The sequence below is a fragment of the Salvia splendens genome, chromosome 7 (assembly GCF_004379255.2).
Source record: "Salvia splendens isolate huo1 chromosome 7, SspV2, whole genome shotgun sequence".
Classification (NCBI taxonomy): Eukaryota; Viridiplantae; Streptophyta; class Magnoliopsida; order Lamiales; family Lamiaceae; genus Salvia; species Salvia splendens.
This window is the reverse complement of record NC_056038.1, coordinates 10,706,983-10,732,894: the sequence shown is the minus strand read 5'-3', so window position 1 is coordinate 10,732,894 and position 25,912 is coordinate 10,706,983. Positions and strand designations below refer to the sequence as shown.

General features: G+C 42.6%; 1 protein-coding gene and 2 long non-coding RNA genes across 3 annotated transcripts; 2 read left to right on the top strand and 1 right to left on the bottom strand.

Moving 5' to 3' along the window:
* The first annotated feature begins 4,814 nt into the window (after nucleotides 1-4,814).
* On the top strand, nucleotides 4,815-6,035 carry LOC121742691 (protein EXORDIUM-like 3). Its single transcript, XM_042135915.1, has one exon. The coding sequence runs from the start codon at nucleotides 4,854-4,856 to the stop codon at nucleotides 5,859-5,861; it is 1,008 nt and encodes a 335-aa protein (XP_041991849.1). The 5' UTR covers nucleotides 4,815-4,853; the 3' UTR covers nucleotides 5,862-6,035.
* A 15,617-nt stretch (nucleotides 6,036-21,652) lies between these two features.
* On the bottom strand, nucleotides 21,653-24,981 carry LOC121811279. The gene is made up of 4 exons (XR_006052519.1): nucleotides 24,020-24,981; nucleotides 23,102-23,169; nucleotides 22,573-22,591; nucleotides 21,653-21,915 (listed from the first exon to the last, which is right to left on the bottom strand). It is a non-coding gene; the product is annotated as an uncharacterized LOC121811279 (long non-coding RNA).
* On the top strand, nucleotides 23,498-24,267 carry LOC121811278. The gene is made up of 2 exons (XR_006052518.1): nucleotides 23,498-23,812; nucleotides 23,951-24,267. It is a non-coding gene; the product is annotated as an uncharacterized LOC121811278 (long non-coding RNA).
* Nucleotides 24,982-25,912: the final 931 nt, after the last annotated feature.

The window sequence follows — 25,912 nt, the reverse complement described above, 5'->3', positions numbered from 1 at the left end:
GCTCTGGATCCTCCCTACTTGCAGAAATGAATGGATCAGAAGGGGGAATATCTGCTCTTGTCTTGGATTCGGCATCAAGCCGATATGAAGACAAGTCCATTCTGCTTTGACAGAGCTTCAAGCAATTGGTAGGACCAAGAGCCTTTCCGGACATTAATATGGTGTTAAGGGGTGGTGTTTAGCGACCCTCGCAATGACGAAAGGTGGTTATCTTTCTATACGATAATATCATCTTTCAACAAGACTCCATATTAATTGAGTAAATTTTTTTTTTAAGTTTTAAAATAATTGAGTGATTTCTATTTTTAGCAAAAATTAACCCTCTATATTATTTTATTTTCCCTTCATCTTATTTTCTCTTATTATTTTATTCACTATCTACCGAACATACTATTTTTAATTACCGTCCTAAAATGAAATGCCTCAATTAATAAGGAATGGAGCCACCGAGAGAATATCAATAAACTCGGATTCATTAATAAAGAGGCTCTCATGTTATCGTCTCGTACGATTAATAAAGGGATGTGTCTGCTAATCGTACTTTCTTCTTAGAATTGTTGCAAGCAAAATTAAACTGCTATAATAACATTTCATCTACTTGAACCTAAAATCATGTAGTACAGTAAGATAGGCTAAGGCCACCCGCAACGCGTTACGCGGGTGGCCCGTGTCCCGTTACGCCATGACGGAACCGGGGCGGGACGCGTTGCAGAGTCTCGTCCCGTCCTCAGCCCGCCGGATCGCCCGTCCCGCCGTGACCAATCGCGTGACGTCTCGCCACGCGCCAAGGCGACGTGGCGAGCTCCCAGGCGATGCGTGACGTCCACTCGCCGGGCCGCGAGTGGGATTCGTCACGCTGACTCAATAATTTATTTTTTTTAAAAAAATTCGAAATAAAAAAAATTAAATTGTGAAAACGGTAATGTTACCGTATTTTTTAGCCGTTTCCATTTTTTTTAAATTTTTTTTTTTACTCTATAAATACTCCTAATTCATCCTCATTTCACACACAACTACACATCTATTCTTCTCAAATCATCTCTCTTTTATTCTTACCCCAAATTTAATCGATCCCATGGATCCATATGAGCAAATGCGTCAAATAATGGAAGAATCACTTGAAGAAGATCGACGCCGGGAAGCAGAGGAAGCCGATCCGCCCCAAAGACGCTCCCGGATTTACATCCATCGTAACTGGGAGGAAGCCACCGCAAGGTTACCTACTTCTGCGATAATCCGGTGTGGGGAGATACCTACTTCCGTCGCCGTTTCTGCATGTGGCGACCGCTATTTCTCCACATCGCAAATACATTGGCGGGCCGAGAAGAGTTCTTCCAAGAAAGGTTCGACGCCGTCGGCCGTCGGCCGTCCCAGCCACACGACGCTGCAGAAATGTACTGCAGCAATCCGTCAGCTTGCGACTAGACTAACGACGGATGTGTTCGACGAATACCTCCAGATTGGAGACAGCACTGGGAGAATGTGCTTGCTCCAATTTTGCAAAGGCGTCCGGGCAGCCTTCACCGACGAATTTATCCGGAAGCCAAGCACGACAGATTGCCAGTTCTTGCTCCGCCTTCACGAACAAGTGCATGGCTTCCCCGGGATGCTTGGCAGCATCGATTGCATGCACTGGGGAAGAATTGCCCGGTGGAGTGGATGGGGTCGTACACGAGCGGCCACAAAGACACCCACCCCACCGTTATACTCGAGGACATCTCCGACTACCGGCTATGGATCTGGCATGCGTACTTCGGGGTCCCCGGCTTGAACAACGACATAAACGTGCTCCAGCAATCCGACCTCTTCGCCGAAGTTTTGGATGGTAAAGCGCCGGCCATCAACTTCACCGCTAACAACCGGCGCTATAGAATGAAGTACTATCTTGCCGACGGCATCTACCCGAAGTGGCCAACCTTCGTGAAGACGTGCGCTAGGCCTGTGAACGCAAAGCAGGCGCTTTTTGGGCAGAAGCAGGAGGCTGCTCAGAAGGATGTGGAGTGGGCGTTCGGGGTTCTCCAAGTGCGCTTCAACATTATCAAAGCCCCGGCTTGTTCGTGGTTCATGGAGAACATGGTCGACATCATGTATACGTGCATAATCTTGCACAACATGATTGTCCAAGACGAAGGACCCGAGGCGGAAAATTGGTTCGACCCCGAAGCCCCCGGAAGCTCAACCGCCAGTAGTCCGCCTCGAAGTGGAGTGCATCCGTCTATACAAGAACGGTTGTCTATTCGGGCAAGGACACGTGACTCTTCCGCCCACGCCCAACTCCCTGATGATCTCATGGAGCACATTTAGGCAAGCTTTGGTGGAGGAACTTAAATTATGTATTTTTAATTTTTTTAGGATTTTTAATTATGTTTTTTTAATTTTTTTACGAATTTTATGTTGTAATGTTATTTTATTTTTAATGAAGTGTGTTTTTATTAATTGAATTTGGTGGAAAAAAAATAAAAAAAAAAAGAAATTGAATGAATAGTAATTTAAGGGACGGAGGGTTGCAGGTTCCGTCCCTTAGTTAAGGGATGGAATAAAAAGGTACAGTGGGGCTCACAAATAGTGTTTTAAGGAACGGTTAAGGGACGGTATAGTGATAGCGTTGTGGATGGCCTAAAGATATTTATACACCCATTTATTTAGTATAAAAAGTAGTAGTAGTAATTAACTAAAAAATCTAGTCCAATAAATAACCTCTTTTTACGACAAAAATCAAAACAAAATTGATTCCTTGAGAGCATCCGCAACGGTGGTGAAGAAGAAGGCCGCCGTCCGTGCCAGCGGCGAGGACGAGGCTCGCCGCCGTGCCAGCAAGCAGTCGACGTGGCGGCACACGATTGGGCAACGGCATAGCCGTTGCCTTTGAATAATTTTTTTTAAATTCGTTAATTAATTTTAAATAATGATAAAAAATAAAAAAAAAATTTTCCAAATACCAAAAATATGGTCTTTTTTTGCCCGATTTTCTGAAATTTTTTTTATTTTTTTCTTATTTTTCCCCCCCAAAATCATCTATAAATACACACATTCATCATCCATTTATCACATCAAATCATCTCTCATTCATCTCCAATTCATAATTCTCATACAAACTATCAACACCTTCATCCATCACTCAAAACCTCAAATGGATTTCACCCATATTATGGCAGAAGCGGAGCGCGAAGAACAAGAATACTACGAACAACATCGTGCCGCTTACGAAGCATATGTCGCGGCGAATACCCCTGCTCCTCCTCCTCAACGAACTAGATCAAATCGCCGCTATATCCATCGTGACCGGGAGGGAGCCCACGAAAGGCTCGTTGCCGACTACTTTGCCGACCAGCCGCGGTTTCCGGCAGATTACTTCAGGCGCCGTTTTCGCATGTCAAAGCGCTTGTTCATGCGAATTGTCAACACATTGTCCACACGTGTTGAATTCTTCCAAACAGGTCCAGATGCAGCCGGCCGGCAAAGTATCACGCCGTTGCAGAAGTGTACGTGTGCCATCCGACAACTTACTACTGGGCAAACGGCCGACATCTTCGACGAGTATTTGCATATCGGTGAGTCCACTGGAATCCTGTGTCTAAAGAATTTTTGCGAGGGCGTTCGTTCAGCTTTCGAGGATGAATTCCTTCGGGCACCCAGCACCGATGATTGCCAACGGTTGCTTCGTCTTCACGAATCAGTCCATGGCTTTCCCGGAATGCTTGGCAGCATTGACTGCATGCATTGGAGGTGGAAGAATTGCCCGAATGCTTGGAGGGGGCAACACTTAAGCGGTCACAAAGGCGGCGGCCCAACACTTATCCTTGAGGCGGTCGCCGACTACTGCCTATGGATTTGGCATGCATATTTCGGCGTTGCCTTAGCCAACAACGACTTGAACGTGCTCTATTCTTCACCACTCTTCAATGATGTGATGAATGGTGTAGCACCGGCGATCGACTTCATCATCAACGGAAATACATACCACATGGGTTACTATCTCGCCGATGGTATCTACCCAAGGTGGTCGACGTTCGTGAAGACGCTCCACAACCCGCACGACCCGAGATGGGTTCTTTTTGCGCAGCGTCAAGAGTCCGCGCGGAAAGACGTCGAAAGAGCCTTCGGGGTCCTTCAAGCCCGATTCAACATTGCGAAGGCTCCGGCTCGGCTGTGGTACGTGAATAATATCGCCGACATCATGTTCACGTGTATTATCTTACACAACATGATTATAGCCGACGAAGGGCCGAGGGCGGCTAGCTTCTACGACGAGGATGAAGCCGGAAGCTCAACAGCGAGGTCTCCCCCACGCCGTGGTGAGCATACGACGGTTGGCCAGAGGATCGAGACAAGACACACAATGCGCGATAGCATACGACGGTTGGCCAGAGGATCGAGACAAGACACACAATGCGCGATACCCGAACCCACATTCAGTTACAAGAAGACCTAATCAACCACATGTGGATGAAATTCGGCAACGAGTAGTGGTTTTTTTAAGTTTTAGTATTTTAATTATGTAATTTTTAGGCTTTTAATTATGTCGTTTTTATTTTATTTGTCATTTGTAATTTTATTTAGGTTTTTTTAATGAATTTTATTATTATGGAAATGCTATTGTTTAATTGAATTTTAAATTAATTGTGCTCGTCCTTGCGGAAGAGCATAATTGTGGGTGTTGTGCTCTTGCAAGAAAGCAGGCAGAAAAAGTGGGACCGGGCCACAATCGTGCCGCTGGCAAGAGCACGGTTGTGAATGCTCTGAGTGTGCGCCCCACAACCTCACCTACACTTTTAAAAATCCATCTGGCTTCAACACAATTCCATCTTCAAAATATCCTTACTCACTCACTCAGCTAGCCTTACACCACACCAATGGCGGCGGCGGTGCTATCCTTCTTTTTAATCCTCTATTTCTTCACCGCCCCCGTCATCTCGTGGCGGCCGTGGCCCGATTCCCCGCTCAACGCCACCGCGGCACTCTTCGAGGGGTCCAAGAAATACGAGGGGTCGTCGGAGTTCGTGAAGATGAAGTACCACATGGGCCCCGTCCTCACCGGCAACATCACCGTCTACCCCATCTGGTACGGCGCGTGGCGCACCCCCCAGAAGCGGATCATCCGCGAGTTCATCTCCTCCATCTCCGCCGACGCCTCCCGCCCCCCCTCCGTCGCCTCCTGGTGGCGCACCGTCCAGCAGTACACCGACCAGACCGGCTCCAACATCTCCCGCTCCGTCCGCATCGGCGCCGAGAAGAGCGACCGCTTCTACGCCCACGGCAAGTCCCTCACGCGCCTCTCCGTCCAGTCCGTCATCAAGTCCGCCGTCTCCGCCTCCACGCGCCCCCTCCCCATCAACCCCCGCGGCGGCATCTACCTCCTACTGACGTCGGATGACGTCTACGTCCAGGACTTCTGCAACAACGTCTGCGGCTTCCACTACTTCACCTTCCCCTCCATCGTAGGCTACACGCTCCCCTACGCCTGGGTGGGAAACTCCGCCAAGCTCTGCCCCGGCATCTGCGCCTACCCTTTCTCCGTCCCCAAATACATTCCCAATCTCAAGGCCGTCAAGTCCCCCAACGGCGACGTCGGAGTTGACGGAATGATAAGCGTCATTGCGCACGAGATAGCGGAGGTCGCCACTAATCCGTTAGTTAACGCCTGGTACGCGGGTGGTGACCCCGTGTTCCCGGTGGAAATTGCGGATTTGTGCGAGGGCATTTACGGAACTGGGGGCGGCGGGTCCTACACGGGACAGATGATGAACGACGGACAGGGCGCCACGTATAATATGAACGGCATCCGACGGCGGTTTTTGGTCCAGTGGGTTTGGAACCATCTCGTTAGTTACTGCACTGGCCCAAATGCCCTTGATCACTAAATTAATCAGATCTCATTTCTCTATGGGATGTGTACTATTTTTCTTTCTTTTTTTCTTTTTCTTTAAATTTAAATAGCATTGCTATTTTGGATGGTTGATTATTAACCAGAAATTAGTTGCGACTTCTTTACTTGTATTGTCATACTATATTGAAGTCCGACATAATTAAATATACATGTGTGTATAGGTATATCAACAAATTTAGCAAATCAATGCAAATTTTTTTAAAGTAGATAAACAATATTTTGTGTAGGCATTAACTCCCACGTCGACTAGTGTTAATTTTAGGTGTTGGAAACAATTCACTGAGTGAGTGGTTAATTTTAATTAATTTGGTGGAGTAGTACTATAAATTAGTTGATGTGCATATGCCATATGGTAAGAAATTTGAAAATTTGAAATGAGGAAAAAGGGCAAAGGGAAAGCGACATAATTTCTATTTATGATGAAAATGCTTTAATTATGTGAAAGTGAAACATGTTGCGGACTTGGATGGAGGTGGAAATCCACGTCATTAGCAATGATAGGTTGGCAGAGTAGCTATGCATAATAATGTCCAGTGGCTGAATTGCCGTTTCCGCTCATCCGGCCGTGATAGCCGGACCGGACGGTGTGATGAACCGCGTTCCTATTCTCTGTTTCGGCTATATGCACCATTATTTATTTAGTTAATTATACTTAAATACCTGCATTCAATGTATATAGAAAAAATTCATATCCACTCAAGTTTGAAATGTAACACCCTCTTAAATTTAATTTTCGTGCTTTTTCATTTTCCGCCCTTTTCTTTCTTTTTGTATCAATCCACGAGGAGGAAAAGTTCATTTAATTGCTAGACAAAGATATTTAAAGAGGGTTGATTTTATAGGATCTAAATCACAAGGATCTCAAAGAAATTGGACTTCATTAGAAGATGAAAACATAGGAAACAGGGCACCCAACGTGGCCAGAACGGAGCTTGAGAAGGATAAAGCGCAACGGACAGAGGGGTTTCACACCCCAAACATGGCATGATTCCTCATGTCACACAACATCCTGGTTTGGAATGCTCGGGGTATGGCGAATGCCAAAACCCAGAGCGTGCTCAATCATTTAATCGTAACATATAAACTTTCTTTTGTTGCAATTATCGAACCACTAACTCTCCCGTGACCGGAGATCTGCAGGTTGATCAAACTCGACTTCAAAGGTGGAAATATCAATAACAAAATTTGGCTTTTTGGGATGCGTGAATGGAGAGTGGAAGCTTGTTTCGACTCAGAACAACTTCTCCACGTTCAAATCTCAACATGCTCTACCAAAAATCCTTTCTTCATCTCGGTGGTGTACGGCAAATGGTCACAGGGAGGTCGAAGGCCACTGTGGGAATCACTTAGGAATATCGCAGAGGAAATGGAGGGGTTACCATGGGCGGTGGGAGGAGATTTCAATATCTATCTTAATGAGATGGAACGTAGTGGAGGCGCACCGGAGGGTGTGAGGGGCAAAATACCGGAGATGCTCGACTTCGCAGAGGCTATTAGCGATTGCAACCTCATCGATCCGGGCTGTGATGGGCCTCTCTTTACCTGGGCAAGAGGTTCCCTGTTCGAAAGGCTCGACCGTGTGTTAATCGATGAAGGGTGGTCGGCCGTATTTGCTTCGACGAGGGTCACGGTTCTTCCAAGAGTGGTCTCGGATCATGGGCCACTCCTGATCAGATGCATGGAGTCTGAAAACAGAGCCAGATGTCCGTTCCGTTTTCAAGCGATGTGGACAAGACATCATCTTTTCATGGAAGAGGTTAAGAAACTCTGGAGAGTGGATACTGGAGCCCATGGGATGAGAAACCTCCAAATCAAACTCGGAATCATGAAAAAGGGGCTAAAATAGTGCAATAAGGAAGTCTTTGGGAACATCTTTGTTCGTCTTAAAAATTCGGAAATGGAAGCGGCCAAAGCTCAACACACCTACGAGGCAGAGCCGTCAGTGATGAACAGAGAAGAGCACAATAGGAGAACGGCTGAGTACTTGCTCTGTCTCAGAATGGAAGAGGACTTCTGGCGGCAAAAGGCAGCAATCAGATGGGTAAAAGAGGGGGAGCGAAATACCAAATTCTTCCAAGGCTGAGTTCGACAAAAAAGGGTTAAGTCTCGCATTCATGAGATTCAAGAGGGTAATAACTCGATTTCAAATGAAGAAGAACTCCGAAATTCAGCGGCATCCTTCTTCCAAAACCTCCTCACCTCGGATAGCTCACTGTTGGAAGAACCGCAGCTTGAGATCATTCACACTCTGCCGGATAACGTTGAAACAGATGGTATGAGCACTACTCCTTCTGTGGAGGAGGTCAAGCAGGCGGTTTTTGGAATTTCCGCAGAGAGTACTCCAGGTCCGGATGGGTTCTCGTCCCTGTTTTTTCAAGTTTGCTGGGAGATTGTATGCGAAGATGTTGTGGCTGCGGTTGGAGACTTCTTTGCCGGAGCCTACATGCCTAGAAGTTTCACCGCCACTATGATAGTGTTGCTTCCAAAAAAAGAAAGCCCTCACACATGGGCGGACTACCGACCTGTCAGCTTATGCAATGTGACGAATAAGATCATATCCAAGATTCTTTCGGAAAGATTAGCTCCACTCCTCCCAATTCTTACGGTTCCAAATCAGAGCGGGTTTGTCCAAGGAAGACTTTTGAGTGACAACGTTCTTTTAGCACAAGAAGTCATCTGAGATCTTGCTAATTGCTCGCCCACACCTAATCTTGCTATCAAACTTGATATGGCTAAAGCTTACGATCGGGTGCAATGGTCGTTCTTGATCAAGATTCTACGGCAAATGAGATTCAAAGATAAATGGCTCAGTTTGGTGGAACGTAGCATTAATTCTTGCTGGTTCTCGGTTCTTATTAACGGGACTGCAGCTGGTTTCTTTAAGTCGTCCAGAGGTCTCCGGCAAGGTGACCCACTTTCGCCTTCTCTGTTCATCTTAGCGGCCGAATACTTATCAAGAAGCTTAGATAAGCCCATCCTTGGTAGGAAAGAAATGAGGTTTGCCACTACGCTCCACGGTTTAGAGGTCTCACATCTTGCCTATGCTGACGACATCTTGATTTTCACTTAAGCTAGGCGAAAATCCCTGCAGGAGCTTGTAGAGTGTTTAAGATATTACACAGCCGCATCAGGACAAAAAATAAATATGGAGAAAAGTCAGTTTTATGTTGATGAGAAACACATGAGTTGGGCACCACGCATTGAAGCCATTGGCGGATTTCAGCAGGGGGTCTTCCCCTTTATCTACCTTGGTGTACCGATTTTCAAAGGAAGGAAAAAAACGGATATGTTCCTATTTTTAAGAGAGAAGATCTCTGCTCGGATTCATTCTTGGTCGCATAAATTTCTGTCTTTCGGAGGGAAATTGACACTTATCAAGAGTACGCTTGGAGCGATTCCACTCCATATCTTCCAAGTGCTTGAGCCGACGAAAGAGGCAATGAAACAGATGGAGAGCCTCATTGCCAAGTACTTTTGGGGATCAACAGACAATAAGAAAGCAACGCATTGGATTAGTTGGGATCAAGTATGTCTTCTGGTCGATGAAGGAGGGTTGGGGATTCGGAAATTTGAGGAGATGGTGGAGGCTTTTGGGATGAAGCTCTGGGTGAGATTTAGAGAGCAAAACTCGCTTTGGGCAAACTTCATGTTGCAAAAATACTGCCGAAAAGCGGCACCATCAAAAGTCCCTTTCTCGAAGAAACAGAGCACCACGTGGAAAAGAATGGCGAGGGCAGGAAACAAGATCCACAATCACATTCACTGGGCCCTAGGTAATGGGAATATTCAGTTCTGGGAAGACATTTGGTGGAGGGATAAGCCCATCAGCGAGTTGTGCTACCCAGGAATCAACCTGCAGCAAAAGAAAGTGAAGGATTTTTGGAGGGACGGGTGTTGGGACGTAGCCTTGATTCAGAGTGTTCTTGAGCCGCTGGGGGTACCGAGGGAGGTAACTGAAGAGATTGCTATGATCCCGATTGACTCAGGCAGCAAAGATACGTTGAGGTGGACGAAATCACCGCATGGAGACTTCACCACAAACTCTGCGTGGGAAATCATCAGGTTCCGGCAGCCAGTGATACATGTGTTTAAGTTAATCTGGAATGAGTGCATCCTCCCCTCAATATCTATCTTTGTCTGGAGGTTGCTCGCTAATCGTATACCGGTTGACGCGAAGATGCAATGGAGGAGAGTTAGCCTTGCGTCAAAGTGCAGGGGTTGCCGTGCTCCAGCTACTGAGACAAGGGAGCATCTGTTTCTCCATGGAGAAGTAGCGGCTCAAGTCTGGGAAAAGATCGCGGACTAGTTCCCAACTCTGCCAAGGAGGAATGTGGCCAACAATGACTTGGAAAAATATATCAAATTTTGGCATCGTTGGCTATGCCGAATGCCCAAACCTCATGTGAGCTCGGTCATCCCATGCTTGGCACTGTGGATAATATGGTCAGAGAGAAATGGCTGGATTCACCGGGGGACGTTGTTTACCGCAGAATCAGTGATAAACCAGGTACTCCAACACCTTCAGAGACTCACCACAGCCGGGAAGCTTGGGAAAGAACAATGGAGTGGGTGTGCTATCCCTGAGGTAATTAATACGCCCGCTAGGAGGGTGAGGCCTCTGAAACAGATAAAACTCGTCAGATGGGTTCCACCAGATGCATCCTGGACCAAGCTCAACATCGAGGGGCAGTGGAGTGTGTCGGGGTCAGGGGTTGGTGGCCTTCTCATGGACGAAGACGGCAATTTAGTCTGAGGGTTTCAATCTAACATCTCTGCAGTCTCTCACCTGGATGCGGAACTCCAAGCCCTCTCCATTGGGCTTGACCTGGCGGGCAGAGGAGGACGGAAGATCTGGATTGAGATGGGGAACCTTGAAGTCGTGACACTTTTGAAAGCGGAGAGGCATGGAGCGGCCAACTTGCGACATAAGATCTCGGAGATCCGCAACAAACTAAAATCAATCTGCTACAAAATCTCACATATTCAAAGGGAAGATAACAAGGCGGCGAACACTTTGGCACAGCAAGGGGGCAAGGAAGCTCGGTATACTATTTTCGACCAGCACACGGCAGCACCATTGGTTAAGGCCATGATCCGCATGGACCAACTTGGCTTACCAAACTTCCCCTCTCACGGTCCTACAAGTGATGTATAGGTTTGAGTTAGATTTGTTGGGATTGTTTAGACATAGGAAGAGAGTCGGCTGGTGTCGTATCCATTGTTGGGACTCGGACCCCAAGTTACTCTCTGTATTGATGTTGAGCATGTCACTTTTGGGCATGGCTTGTGTTTGTTACTGATTGTCTTTGCTGATATATAGGGATGAGGGCCCCTTGAACCCTCCACCTCGAAGGTGTTAAAAAAAAAAGAAAACATAGGAAACAAGCGTTGCTTTCTAGTAGTAGCAGTAGTCTCTCTTAGAGCATCTGTGATGGGAGGGGTAAATGGAGAGGTAAACTAATATAACTACCATATTTGCTTTTTTTTCATGAAAAATCATTCTTGAAAGAGGTATTTGAGAAGGTATTATATATTTTTCCATTTTGAAGAGGTATCTTTACCTAACTACTCCCTCCGTCCCATAATAGATGTCACACTTTCTTTTTTAGTTTGTCCCACAAAAGATGTCACATTTCTTTTTTTTAAAGTCCCTCTCACATCAATTATAAAATTATATTTTTTTTGACCACTTAACACACAAAATAACATCTCCTAAAATCACGTGTCATCTTCCAAGTGTGACATCTACTATGGGACGGAGAGAATACTATATTTGCCTTCTTTTCTATATACCTTCTCCCTTTGAAGATGCTTTTATTATTCATGAATAGAAAAATGTCGTTTATTAACTCTGTTTAATCCTAGCTGAATGCTGCTTTGAAATTATACTATACTATATGCATTGAAACTCATCCATTCCTACTCTTTATGCCATGTTTAGATCATCCACAACGGCGGATATTCCGCGAACATCGGACCGGCGTGCCTGGGGACGGACATAGCATAGGCCAAGCCGCCGCTTCAGCGGGGGCTTGGCCGGTGCCGTCCTCCTAGATTTGCCTACAGTGATCTTGAGTTTTTTTTACAGGGGCAAACGGGAGAGGGCGATGAGGAGAAAAGAGGCACAGAGAATGAAATGTAATAATGACCTTGGTAATAGTACTGCAATTATTGACGAAAACGGATTTTGCATATTTTTAAAGGCTAGATTTGATTCATTTTAAATGTCAATCATGCAAATTATGTTCTTAAATTGCATATGTTATATATTTGGTATTTTTGATGTGTTTGTTGATAAATGATAGAAAAAGACAAAAAAGGTGCAAAAGGGCCAAGGTGCAGCAGCCTCAGTTCAAGCCAATTTTCCCAGCACTGTTGAAGTCCAATCAGTGATTAGTTCATACCATTCTCTTCGTCTTCGAAATATCTTCGCGTGGATACCTTGAACGTCTCAATCGGAGTTCTGTAGAGAAAGTTATGACCATTCTACAAACATTGAGTTGTGCAGTGCAATCAAAGCTGACGGAAATTTAGACGGAAATTCAAGGAATAAAATAAATTGTTGCCCAAATCTCTCCCATTTATTGTAGGGCATGAAAATTATCGAAGCTAAACCTTTTTCCACCCTATAAATACTTCTTAACCTAATTCATAATCCTCATCTCAGAGCCTCCAATCAGTGGCGAAGCTAGAATTATAATGTTAGGGGCCCAAATTATTCTTAATGTTTGTGAATATTTTTGGTGTCGTCATCGTTGTAAGTGGCTACGATATAAATGGTACTATAACATTAACGGCAGTAGTATTGTCATAAAAACTACTCCATTAACAACCAAGCAATTATTTTTTTCTTGCTAAATTTTACAATATTATTTTACTTAATTTTTTGTTATTTATAACGAAAGAACTCCACAATAAAATAGAAAGCAACAGGTTACATAGGGAGTACTACTATATTAAAGAGTAAACAAAAAGATACAAATATTTAAAAGAATTACCAAACTTAAGAATAGAGTAAACAAACAAGAAGCAGCAAAATAAATGAATTGCGCTTGAGGGAGTTAGGCGGACATAGTAACCAAGTGCACCAGGGCAGCACTACTTATTTATTCCAAATATATACGGGTAATATACTAATACATAAAAATGATGGGGGACCATGGGCTCCCCTAGCCCATATATGGCTTCGCCACTGCCTCCAATCCTTCACTCTCTACACATTCTTCCATCCCATATTCCATATATAATTCATACATCTTCCATAGGAGTGGAGGTCTGCAAATCCAGGCAAGAGAAGACTAAAGATTAAAAATTCAACTTTGGGTTTTATCAATTTCTTCCATGTCTTAAAGTTACTTGTCTATGAATAGAACAACATCTTTGGAATTTTTTGGTGAAGATATTCAATTGATTTTCTTTGTTAGCTCTTGCAGTTATTTGATTTATCTTTGTGCCTTCTATATTGAATTCATTAGCTACCTCTTGAATACATGTTAGGGTTGATTAGAGTACTCGGGAGACGAAATAATAGACTTGAAAAATAGATAATTCATACTTTAATTCAATAGAACTCGGGAGAGTTGAGTTTAACGTGAGGTCATTGGTCTTAACGATCTTTTGGGAGTTAGATGTTAGAGCATCTGCAACGGTGGACGAACGCCGTCCGTACCAGCGGCACGGAGGAGGTCGTCCGCTGCTGCGCTCGCGCCGCTGGCACGGCGCTGCTCGATGCATCGAGCACGTCCGTGCCAGCGAGCAGGTGACGTGGCGGCACGTGATTGGGCAACGGCATAGTCGTTGCCTTTGAATATATTTTTTTTTAAATTCGGTATTTAAATTTAAAAATCGATAAAAAAATAAAAAAAAATTCCAAATCCCAAAAATATGGCTGTTTTTTTACCCGTTTTTCTGAATTTTTTTGATTTTTTTGATTTTTTCCCCAAAATCATCTATAAATACACACATTCATAATCCATTTATCACATCAAATCATCTCTCATTCATCTCTCATTCATAATTCTCATACATACTATTTACACCTTCATCTCTCACTCAAAACCTCAAATGGATTTCACCCATCTTATGGTGGAAGCGGAGCGTGAAGAACAAGAATACTACGAACAACATCGTGCCGCTTACGAAGCATATGTTGCAGCGAATACCCCCGCTCCTCCTCCTCAACGAACTAGATCAACTCGCCGCTACATCCATCGTGACAGGGAGGGAGTCCACGAAAGGCTCGTTGCCAACTACTTTGCCGACCAGCCGCGGTTTCCGGCAGATTACTTCAGGCGCCGTTTTCGCATGTCAAAGCGCTTGTTTATGCGAACTGTCAACACATTGTCCGCACGTGTTGAATTCTTCCAAACAGGTCCAGATGCAGCCGTTCGGCAAAGTATCACGTCTTTGGAGAAGTGTACGTGTGCCATCCGACAACTCGCTACTGGGCAAACGACTGACCTCTTCGACGAGTATTTGCATATCGGTGAGTCCACTGGAATCCTTTGTCTAAAAAATTTTTGCGAGGACGTTCGTTCAGCTTTCGGTGATGAATTCCTTCGGGTACCCACCACCGATGATTGTCAACGGTTGCTTCATTTTCACGAATCAGTCCATGGCTTTCCCGGAATGCTTGGCAGCATTGACTGCATGCATTGGAGGTGGAAGAATTGCCCGACTGCTTAGAGGGGGCAACACCTAAGCGGTCACAAAGGCGGCGGCCCAACACTTATCCTTGAGGCGGTCGTCGACTACCGCCTATGGATTTGGCATGCATATTTCGGCGTTGCCGGATCCAACAACGATTTGAACGTGCTCTACACTTCACCAGTCTTCAATGATGTGATGAATGGTGTAGCACCGGCGATCGACTTCACCATCAATTGAAATACATACCACATGGGTTACTATCTCGCCGATGGTATCTACCCAAGGTGGTCGACATTCGTGAAGACGCTCAACAACCCGCACGACCCGAGACGGGTTCTTTTTGCGCAGCGTCAAGAGTCCGCGCGGAAAGACGTCGAAAGAGCCTTTGGGGTCCTTCAAGCCCGATTCAACATTGTGAAGGCCCCGGCTCGACTCTGGTATGTGAATAATATAGCCGACATCATGTACACGTGTATTATCTTACACAACATGATCATAGGCGACGAAGGACCGAGGACGGCTAGCTTCTACGACGAGGATGAAGCCGGAAACTCAACCGCGAGGTCTCACCCACGCCGAGGTGTGCATACGACGGTGGGCCAGAGGATCGAGACAAGGCACACAATGCGCGATACCCGAACCCTTATTGAGCTACAAGAAGACCTAATCAAACACATGTGCGCGAAATTCGGCAACGAGTAGTGGTTTTTTTTTATTTTTAGTATTTTAATTATGTAATTTTTAATTTTTAGGATTTTAATTATGTCGTTTTTATTTTATTTGCCATTTGTAATATTATTTAGGTTTTTTAATGAATTTTAATATTATGGAAATGTTTTTATTTAATTGAATTTTAAATTGAATTATGCTCGTCCTTGCGGAAGAGCACAACTGTGGGTGTTGTGCTCTTGCCAGAGAGCAGGCAGAAAAAGTGGGGCTGGGCCCACAACCGTGCTCGCTGGCAAGAGCACGGTTGTGGGTGCTCTTAGAGATTTAAAGGGGACTTTGATCTTAACAACTAATGTACAGATTTCTCACCTCGGGAGGGGGTTTAATCTAGTTAAGTGATAGACTTAATAACTCTAGAGATTATAATTCAAGGAAGTCGATTGGAGAATAGCTCTTAATTGTGTTTTTGGATCCTAAAATTCTACATTGATTCGCATGCTTTGTATTATATGGTTTAGTGCTTTATTTTATTTGTTTATTTATTTTTGTCTAGTTTATAAATCCAAACAAAAAATCTCGTATCTCTAAATAGTATGTGATGCTTAGTATATGGTAGTCAGTTGCAATCTTATTCTCTGTGTTCGATATCTCAGTACTGACCTTTAGCTATACTTAGATATACTATGTAAACTTGCAGATATTTTTAGTGCAAATAAATAGTGCATCAATTATTTGCTGAATAATTGTATGATATTAGTTATTCATTTTTAATTTTACAAATCCATAGTATTGACAAAGACTTATGTAAATGGAATATAATTATAAGGCATGAGCAGTGGGGGGCCCCTAAGGCGCGCCCTATGGCGCGCCACGTCATCAGTTTTATCCTCCTTCCCCCCACCTACAGTGGGCGCCCTAAGGCGCGCTCTATGGCGCGCCACATCATCATTTTATTGTTTTGTTTAATTAATTTAAATGTTTTCAAATAACAAGTAACGAGTAAATAAAAAACGTCTAAATAACAAATGGCGAAACATTAATAAAAAAAAGTTACACCATTCAACTTACAAAAAAAAACAACTAAGTCGGTGCAATTCTCAACTTCCGACGCAGCTCATCGATTAACGCCCGGAGATATTCGGCTTCGTCGGGGTCGTTACACTTCTTGAGGGCCTTGTGCGTCTGCAATAACGTCCTCGCCATCGACGCTGTTGCCAACGACTCAAACGCGGTGGCCGTCTAGGTCGGGAGCGTTTCCGGGAACGGAGATGGGTTTGTAGCGGTCGAGGATGAGGCCGCGGCTGCCTTCCCCTTGGCCTTCGCAGTCTTGACGCCGGGCGGACGCCGGGAGGACACCGGTGTGCCGGAACTCCCTTCACCCACGTACGTCCGGTTGAGGTCAACCGGGTGATTGCCGCTGCCGCTGCTCGTGTAATCACCAGCTTTGGTGGTCTTCGTCCTCTTCGGCGCACCAGTGTGCAGAATTCCACCTTGGAACTTCTGCTTGTCCCTCAAGAGCGCCCAGATGGCCTCGTGCTAGAAGTCGTCGTACATCGACCGGTACGACAACAGCGCTTTAGCGCGCACGTCGCTCAAGCTCTTGCCGCTCCCTTGTGTCCGCGTGAACTTCTCGAACTCCGCCGCGTACAAGTTCACTTGCTTCTTCACTTGATCCCAGTGCTTGCGGAGTTGCTCACGTTTGCGCTTGTACGCGGTCGGCGGCTTGGCCTCATTGTAGAGGCCGGCGATGTGCTCCCAGTACGCGCCCTGCCTCTGGTTGTTCGCGAAAATCGGGTCTTCCGATATATCTACCCAACACAGGGCCAAAATGAGGGTTTCGTTGTCGGTGTAGTTCGTACGGCCGGGGGCGTACTCATCGCAATTTCCGGGAGGCGGCAACTTCTGCGCCCGCTGCCGGTTCCGCTTCTTTTTGGCTGGGGCGGAAGAGATCGCGGCGAGTTCGGGATCGGCCGCTGCGGCGTCATGGCGGGAGGGAGCGCTTGGTCGGTTTGGAGACGGCTGCATGTCAGACAACCCGTACGATTTCGTACTGAAATCGGGATCGTACTGGGTGTCGGCGTCGAACGAACGATATTCGCCGGGTTCTGTACCCGGCCAACGCGCCTCTCCGCTAAACATATGACTATTGGGACTTGAATCCATTTCGTAGTAATTATGTAAATGTAATAAGTTTCGAAAGTGAAATCGTGAAATGAAATTATAAATGAACTCTATTTATAAAAAAACGAAACCACGTGCCATCGTCCGCGTCGATCGTCCGCGTAGCCCACAGTGGGCCGGACGATGGCCTATCGTCCGCAGCCATCGTCCGCGTAGGCCGCAATGGGGCGGACGATGGCGCGGATGATGGGCATCGTCCGCGCTATACTCCGCGCCCTTAGTATAGGGCGCGACGATCGTCCGCGGCCTATGTCAAGCACCCGCAATGGGCGGACGATGGCGGACGCGGACGATGCGCGCCATCGGGCGTGCCATCGTCCGCCCCATTGTCGATGGCCTAAGCAAACAGAAGCAAGAAAGATAAAATCCGATAGCACAAGGACCAAGGAAACCTAAAATCCCCGGAATCACAAAAGCGGACTCAGGAATCGGGCAGTTAAAACTAGTACTAGAAAAAACAATATAAGAAACAAAATGCATGCAATAGAAGGTCTTCAACCCTAAATTCCAAACTTTGTCGCAATTGATTAATATAGTACTATAGTACTACGAAGTGTGAAGAACCAAGGATTGAGTAAAAGCTACTACTACATCAATTCCACACAAATGACATTGTCAAATCTATCCACCCCTTGGTTCAAATGAAGTAGAAAATACGATCAATGCACTGTTACACTTCAATCCCTAGCCCCTAAGCTTATTAAACCCTTAGGGGAAACAAGAAACGTGTGTCAAACATCATAACATGGTACATCTTATTCGTATGCATTGCAGTTCACATATTGTGCATTATATAGTTAATAACATCCATTACTCGTGACAATTTGGTGAATTATTCGTATCGTTTTATAATTTGTTATTAATGCGTACGTACTATACCCTAGCCCCTAAGCTTATTAAACTCTTAGGGGAAACAAGAAACGTGTGTCAAACATCATAACACAACACATCTTGTTCGTATGCATTGCAGTTCACAAATTGTGCATTATATAGTCAATTATATCCATTACTCATTACCATGTGAAGATTACATACGTGTCTACGTAGTATACCCTAGCCCCTAAGCTTATTAAACCCTTAGGGGAAACAAGAAACGTGTGTCCAAACATCATAACATGGTACATCTTATTCGTATGCATTGCAGTTCACATATTGTGCATTATATAGTCAATTATATGCATTACTCGTGACCATGTGGTGCATTATTCGCAGATACCAAAATGTGGCAGTTACTTTTCCGTCAAATGTCAATAATAACCCTGTAATGCATACAACCACCTTCTATAATGCAACACGGAACCAGTTTTATAGAATCTATCTGATCCGTTAATGCCTTAGATCTAACGCGTAATATTAAGAAGGAAAAAGGATCTAAGATGTGAAAAGGAGAATAACGCTCCCCTATATATATATATATATATATATATATATATATATATAGGGTTTTGATCTATGCAAAACTAGATTTAAATACAGAAACGCAGAACAATATCATAATTAGGTCACTTTTAGGTCATAATTAGGTAATTTTTAGGTCATGCTAACAAAGCATGACCTAAAACGATCTTAGCATGACATTAAACCCAAATATTATAATATGACCTAAAATTGTTTAATTATGACCTTCCGTGTTTTTGGTTAATTATTGACCATTAGATCATCTAATCCTAGGGCCAAGATTTGGTCTGCATTTCTGGATTTAAACACATACTTATTTTGATCATCTCCCTATATATATATATATATATATATATATTAGTGATCTAGGGCAAGTGCCCATTAAGTACATAACTAGAGAACAAATCACAGCCACAAGATCAAGAAAATCAAGGACTAGTATTAATACATGTGATTTTTGAATTTAAAGGAGAATCAGTTCACTCTTATCACAAATTTACTTCACTATAACAAGGCAGGGGTATAATGGTCACTTCACAGACAAACTTAGGGTAGGAAGTAAAATGCTCTCATTTGAAAAAACCCCATCGGGCGATTCAACCTCTCTTCTCTCTTCAGCAAAATTCGCGCGTTTCAACCTTCTCGTCGCCATCGCCTCGAAACCAGCGACCTCTTCGTCATCGTTTTGCACCGCAGAATCGGAATCAGTTCCCTTCCGCCACATCGCCGATTGAAGCGCGCAGACGTTCTCTCTCATCATCTGAAGCACCTCTCTGATGGCGCCGCACGCGTCGAGCAGATCCACCGATCGCGACAGAGATTCCTCCATCGATTTCCGATCAACACCATCGACTCCTAATGATTTATTCCGGCTGAATTCCTTGAATGAATTGTAGAGTTGCTCAAGCGCCACGAGACCGGATTGAAGCGATTCCGAGTTACCAGATCCGCATTTCAATTTCTCAAACTTCGAGTGCATAACTTCTACTGATTCGAGTTTTGAGATTGGCTACGTACACATGTTCTATAGAATTTCTTATAAATATGATGTTTCGTTTTTTCAGAATGTTTCTTGTAAATACATCACTCTAAGCATGTTTTTACTTCACTGATGTGAACAAAATAGATCACTATAACAAAATATCACAGACACATCACTCTAACCGTGGAACACATCACTCTTAGCATGTTTTTACTTCACTGATTTGAACAAAACAGATCACTATAAGAAAATATAACAGAAACATCACACTAACCATGGAATACATCACTCTTAGCATGTTTTTACTTCACTGATGTGAACAAAATAGATCACTATAAGAAAATATCACAGAAACATCACTCTAACCGTGATACACATCATTCTAAGCATGTTTTTACTTCACTGATGTGAACAAAATAGATCACAATAACCAAATATCATAGACACATCACTCTAACCGTGGAACACATCACTCTAAGCATGTTTTTACTTCACTAATGTGAACAAAATAGATCACTATAAGAAAATATCATAGAAACATCACTCTAACCGTGGAAAACATCACTCTAAGCATGTTTTTACTTCACTAATGTGAACAAAATAGATCACTATACGCATATATCACAGAAACATCACTCTAACCGTAGAACACATCACTCTAAGCATGTTTTTACTTCACTGATATGAAGAAAATAGATCACTATACGCATATATCACAGAAACATCACTTAACCGTGGAACACATCACTCTAAGCATGTTTTTACTTCACTGATGTGAACAAAATAGATCACTATAAGAAAATATCACAGAAGCATCACTCTAACCGTGGAAAACATCACTGTAAGCATGTTTTTACTTCACTGATATGAAGAAAATAGATCACTATACGCATATATCACAGAAACATCAATTAACTGTGGAACACATCAATGTAAGCATGTTTTTACTTCACTAATTTGAACAAAATATATCACTATAAGAAAATATCACAGAAACATCACTCTAACCGTGGAAAACATCACTCTAAGCATGTTTTTACTTCACTGATGTGAACAAAATAGATCACTATACACATATATCACAGAAACATATATCACAGAAACATCACTCTAAGCATCACTTATATCACAGAAACATCACTTAACTGTGGAACACATCACTCTAAGCATGTTTTACTTCACTGATATGAAGAAAATAGATCACTATACGCATATATCACAGAAACATCTTTTAACCGTGGAACACATCACTCTAAGCATGTCTTTACTTCACTAATGTGAACAAAATAAATCACTATAAGAAAATATCACAGAAACATCACTCTAACCGTGGAAAACATCACTCTAAGCATGTTTTTACTTCATTGATGTGAACAAAATAGATCACTATACGCATATATTACAGAAACATCACTTAACCGTGGAACACATCACTCTAAGCATGTTTTTACTTCACTGATATGAAGAAAATAGATCACTATAAGAAAATATCACAGAAACATCACTTAACCGTGGAACACATCACTCGAAGCATGTTTTTACTTCACTGATATGAAGAAAATAGATCACTATGCGCATATATAACAGAAATATCATTCCATTAATATACCGAATTATTGTATATGTTGAGAAACAATCAATAAATGGTTGTAGTAATAAGTTGAGCAACAATCAAGAAATGACACAAGTAATAAGTTGTGCAAAAACTATGAAATAGCTGTTGTAATATGTTGAGCAACAAATAATGATCTCATTGTGACATTTCATCAAACACATATTGTGCTCATATTAATATAAATCTATTCTTCTTTATCTTACAATGAAACTAACCAAAAGATTTACAAAATACAAAAAACCAATAACAAAATTTACAGATAATCAAAAATACCAACTATCATTTCTTGATCAACGTGCATTTACAACATTCATTCTCTTTGTCTACTTTTACACTCCAAATCCAAAATTCTCCGACTTCTTTAAATCAAAACAGCTGAAAAAATCCCTATCGGAGGTCCTCTCCATATACTACCCCCTTGCTGGCCGCATCGTCGCCAATCTCTACGTCGACTTCAACGACGCCGGCGTGCCCTTTTCCGAAGCCGAAGCAGATTGCGACGTCTCACAATTCCTCACCAATATCATACAGTACCTACATATTAAAATCAATATAAGGCAAGCAGAATATACTTCACTAAATGAACAATATACATTACTGAAATGAAAAAACAGTACACTATAATGCATGCTCAAAATACATCAATATTAAGCATATACTAAGTTCACTAAATGCTCAATATACTTCACTAAATGAATAAAAATAGTACACTATAAGGCATGCTTAATATACTTCACTGAATGTTCAATAAAAATTAAAAAAAAAACAATACACTATAAGCATGCAGAAATATACATCACTATATGCTCAATATACTCCATGTCAAGGCATGCTCAATACACTTCACTGTAAGCATATTGTAGTTCACTAATTGCTCAATATACTTCCCTAAAATGAAAAACAATACACTATATGTCACGCTCGCATTTTCTAAGGATAGAAAACACGGTTGATCGCGACTAGGGGAGGATTAAAGAAGCGGGGAAGAAAGGGGAAAGCAAAATAGCTCGAATAAAATCAGAGTATCTTAACAATCAACAACTCAAAAATAAATATTATCTCAGCGATACAAGATCTCAAAAGAATGACAACTACTCAGCGGAAGCATTTGAGAGAAGGAATATGTCACGTGTGAAGACATGACACATTCTAAACACTTAAATTTCTTCCACGGTCTTGCTCAACACTCACCGCACCCGTCATGCTCAACCTGCACATTTTTAAAAAGAAATGCAGGGCTGAGTACTTGATGTACTCAGTGAACACATGCCAAAATAATTTTCATAAAATATTGTGTCAGCATTTAAAAGTGAACTCGGGGTTTTATAAAAGACCAAGTAACCAAAACATTTTCTCGATCAAAAGTATGGCCGCAGCCCATTTTTCTCTCTCCTCGTACCGTATCTGAACCTCATATGTGAAACGAGAACGTGGCCACATTCTCGATCACTGGACCGGCCAACTCGAAAGATAGCGCACGATCCCATCTGTGTACACTAGCTTGAATAGGGACTCGCTCCCTAGGAAAACCCGAATTCGATTAAACTCATAACTTCTAGTAGGGACTCACTCCCCACTACGGCGATCAGATAGGCACATCCACAAAACAAAATACGGCATGACACAATATATTTGGAATTTAATTACATAACTCATACTTGAAAGATATTGCGTAAATTTAAAAGTAAGCCTACACAATAATGTAGGATAGAAAGCCCACCTCGTTCGCTTAAATTTCTTAACTTGAAAATTCCCACTCCGTCCTTAACTCGCTTGCGAAAGAAAATCCTTTTAAAATAAAAATAATAAGCTCATTAAAACTCGAGAAAACATCTAATTAAAAGAATGTATGTTTCCTATGTGAGTGCTCATTTTATCCTTGGTCTCTTCTTAGGGAAATTTTTGGATTCGGGAAAATATATATATATAATTAACTCCATTAATAAAACAAGAATTTCCAACCAATCACTAAAAATACGCCACTCTTCCGACTCAAACTCAAAATAGGAAAGGCTGGCCCAAACTTAATTCCTCTAATTATTCCTATAAGGTCCAAAACTTAAATAAAACCTTTAGTCCCTTTCAACATTTCGTTGGCTAAAACTTGGCCCCAAAACTCGCAGCACGAAAATTAAAATAAGTTTCATTCATTCCTCTCGGTACTCTCTCTCTGTATCTCAATCCCAAATTAAAATCCCAAAATAGGAACTCAAATCTTCTTCCTAAATTAGAGACTCTTCTTCTCTCCCTCTAAACTCTCTCACGCCTACTCTCCCTTTCGATCCTGCACCAGTTGCCACCGTCGCCGTCGGTCTTGATCCAGCCGCCACAGCCCGCTGTCGTCGCGGAAGCTCCAGGTGTCGCCGCTGTCTCCGGCCGAGCGGCAGCTGTCCCTCCCCCGTCTCTACCATTCTCTCTTTCTCTCCGGTAGGTAAGTCTCCTCCCCCAAAACATTCAAATTCTAATTCTAATTCTAATTCTAATTCTAATTCTAATTCTCTTAATCGATTTTCGTTTTGTTTCTCGGAGGATACAAAATGGCTAACTTAAAAATTGACACTTTGTACAGAGCACGATGATTCAGAATTATCCTAAATGAATGCAAGGAATTCAATGCTAGGAATTGATCAGTGATTACCTTCTTAGGCGGCAGGAAACTCTTTTCTCCAACTCGGTTCTTTTTTCTATATTTTTTTCAAGGTTTCTGAAAGGTTTAGGCGGCAGAAAACTCTCTTCTCCAACACGGTTCTTTTTTCTATATTTTTTTCAAGGTTTCTGAAAGGTGGGAGACGTGTGGGGGTGTATATATATAGATATACATAGGTGAAATTGTTACTGAATGCCTCCTAATTCTTAGGGAAGATATTTGAATGGAAGATTTGAGTAGATTTGAGCATATTTACGGTGGTCTCATATTGGATTCTCCAAAAGCTGTTTCATAGAAAGAAAATTGGGCTGGGTGCATAAAAAAATACATTATAGGCTCTAAAATTTTATTCTTTTGCTAAACATAAATTTAAATTCTATTTTCTCCTCAAAAATCGTGTAACATTCCTCGATTTCTTATGCAACACGAATCTTCAATAATTTTCGAGCATTCACAAAATTCCACTTCTATTGCTACTTAAAATTCTCTACTCTCTAATCAAGTAAGGCTTAAGGAAAACACGAGCTCTAAAAAAATAATTCCATAAACTCTAAAAAAACGATATTCGACTAAAAGTTTGACGGTCATCCAAAAACTAACTTAAAAGAAATAGGAAAAGTCGGGGCGTCACACTATAAGCATGCAGAAATATACATCACTGTAATGCACAATATACATTATTATATGCTCAATGTACTCAATGTCAAGGCATGTTCAATACACTTCACTGTGAGCATATTGTAGTTTACTAATTGCTCAATATACTTCCCTAAAATGAAAAATAATACACTATAAGCATGCAGAAATATACATCACTGTAATGCACAATATACATCACTATATGCTCAATATACTTCATTGAAGTGAAAAATAGTAATTAGTGTGCACATACCTATTTGTTGAGTACGTCGTATCAAAAGAAACAATATCACCATACAAATGATAATTTCTCTTGGCAGTAGGATCACACCTACACGAATAGAGCAAAATCGCCAGATTTTGAAACTAAATAGGCAATTTAGGAACTGGAAGCGGATGCTCAGCCGTTGGATTCACGAGGCGATAGCGGGGACCGCAGAAGCTTCCGTGGTTCATCCATGGCTTCCTCTGCCACCTCCGTCCGCCTGCCGCTGCTTCGCCGAAAGCGATGATCAAAAGAAATTGAATCAATTGATTACCTAGCTAGGTTGCAGGAGAAAGGCTACCACCGGTACTTGAGGTAATTCCGACCTGGACGACGGTATTTGATGTAATTGAACTGGTTGTCGATGAAGGGGCTAGAGGAGAAGTCGTAGAGCGGGTAGGAGGCGTCGTACACCCATTTACCGGCTGCTCCGGCGAGGTGGTGTTGAGCTCCGGCGAGGGCGCGGCGGGTGGTGTTGAGCTCGGCGATGGATGCTGGGGAGAGGGGGAAGAGAGGGGAGAGGAAAAAGAGTGTGAATAGAAGCCCCATTTTTTTTGAAATTGGAGTTGGAAATTTGAAGGAGACGGTTGGAGTTGAATATGGTTTCCTAAAATGCCCTTGTTAATTACTTTTTATTTAAAACATGTAAAAATAGCTAAGCCATAAGATTAATTTGGAGTATTAAGATGTGTGGCTGAGATTTGTTCTCTAGTTATACACTTAAAATTAGTTAAACATTGATCACTCCTATATTTAATTGCTAACTACAACTAATTTAAGATTATAAGATTTTAGAAAACTTGTGGTCTACAATTTGTCACGTGTAATTTTCATTTTTATTAATTAAATCGAAAAAGATAAAAAAAAACTACCAAATTAGGGTTTTGGATGAAAATGTCGATATAGTGTTTCGAAAATATCAACACAATGTTTTGAGAATATCAACACAATGCTTTGAAAATGTTAACACATTGCTTTGA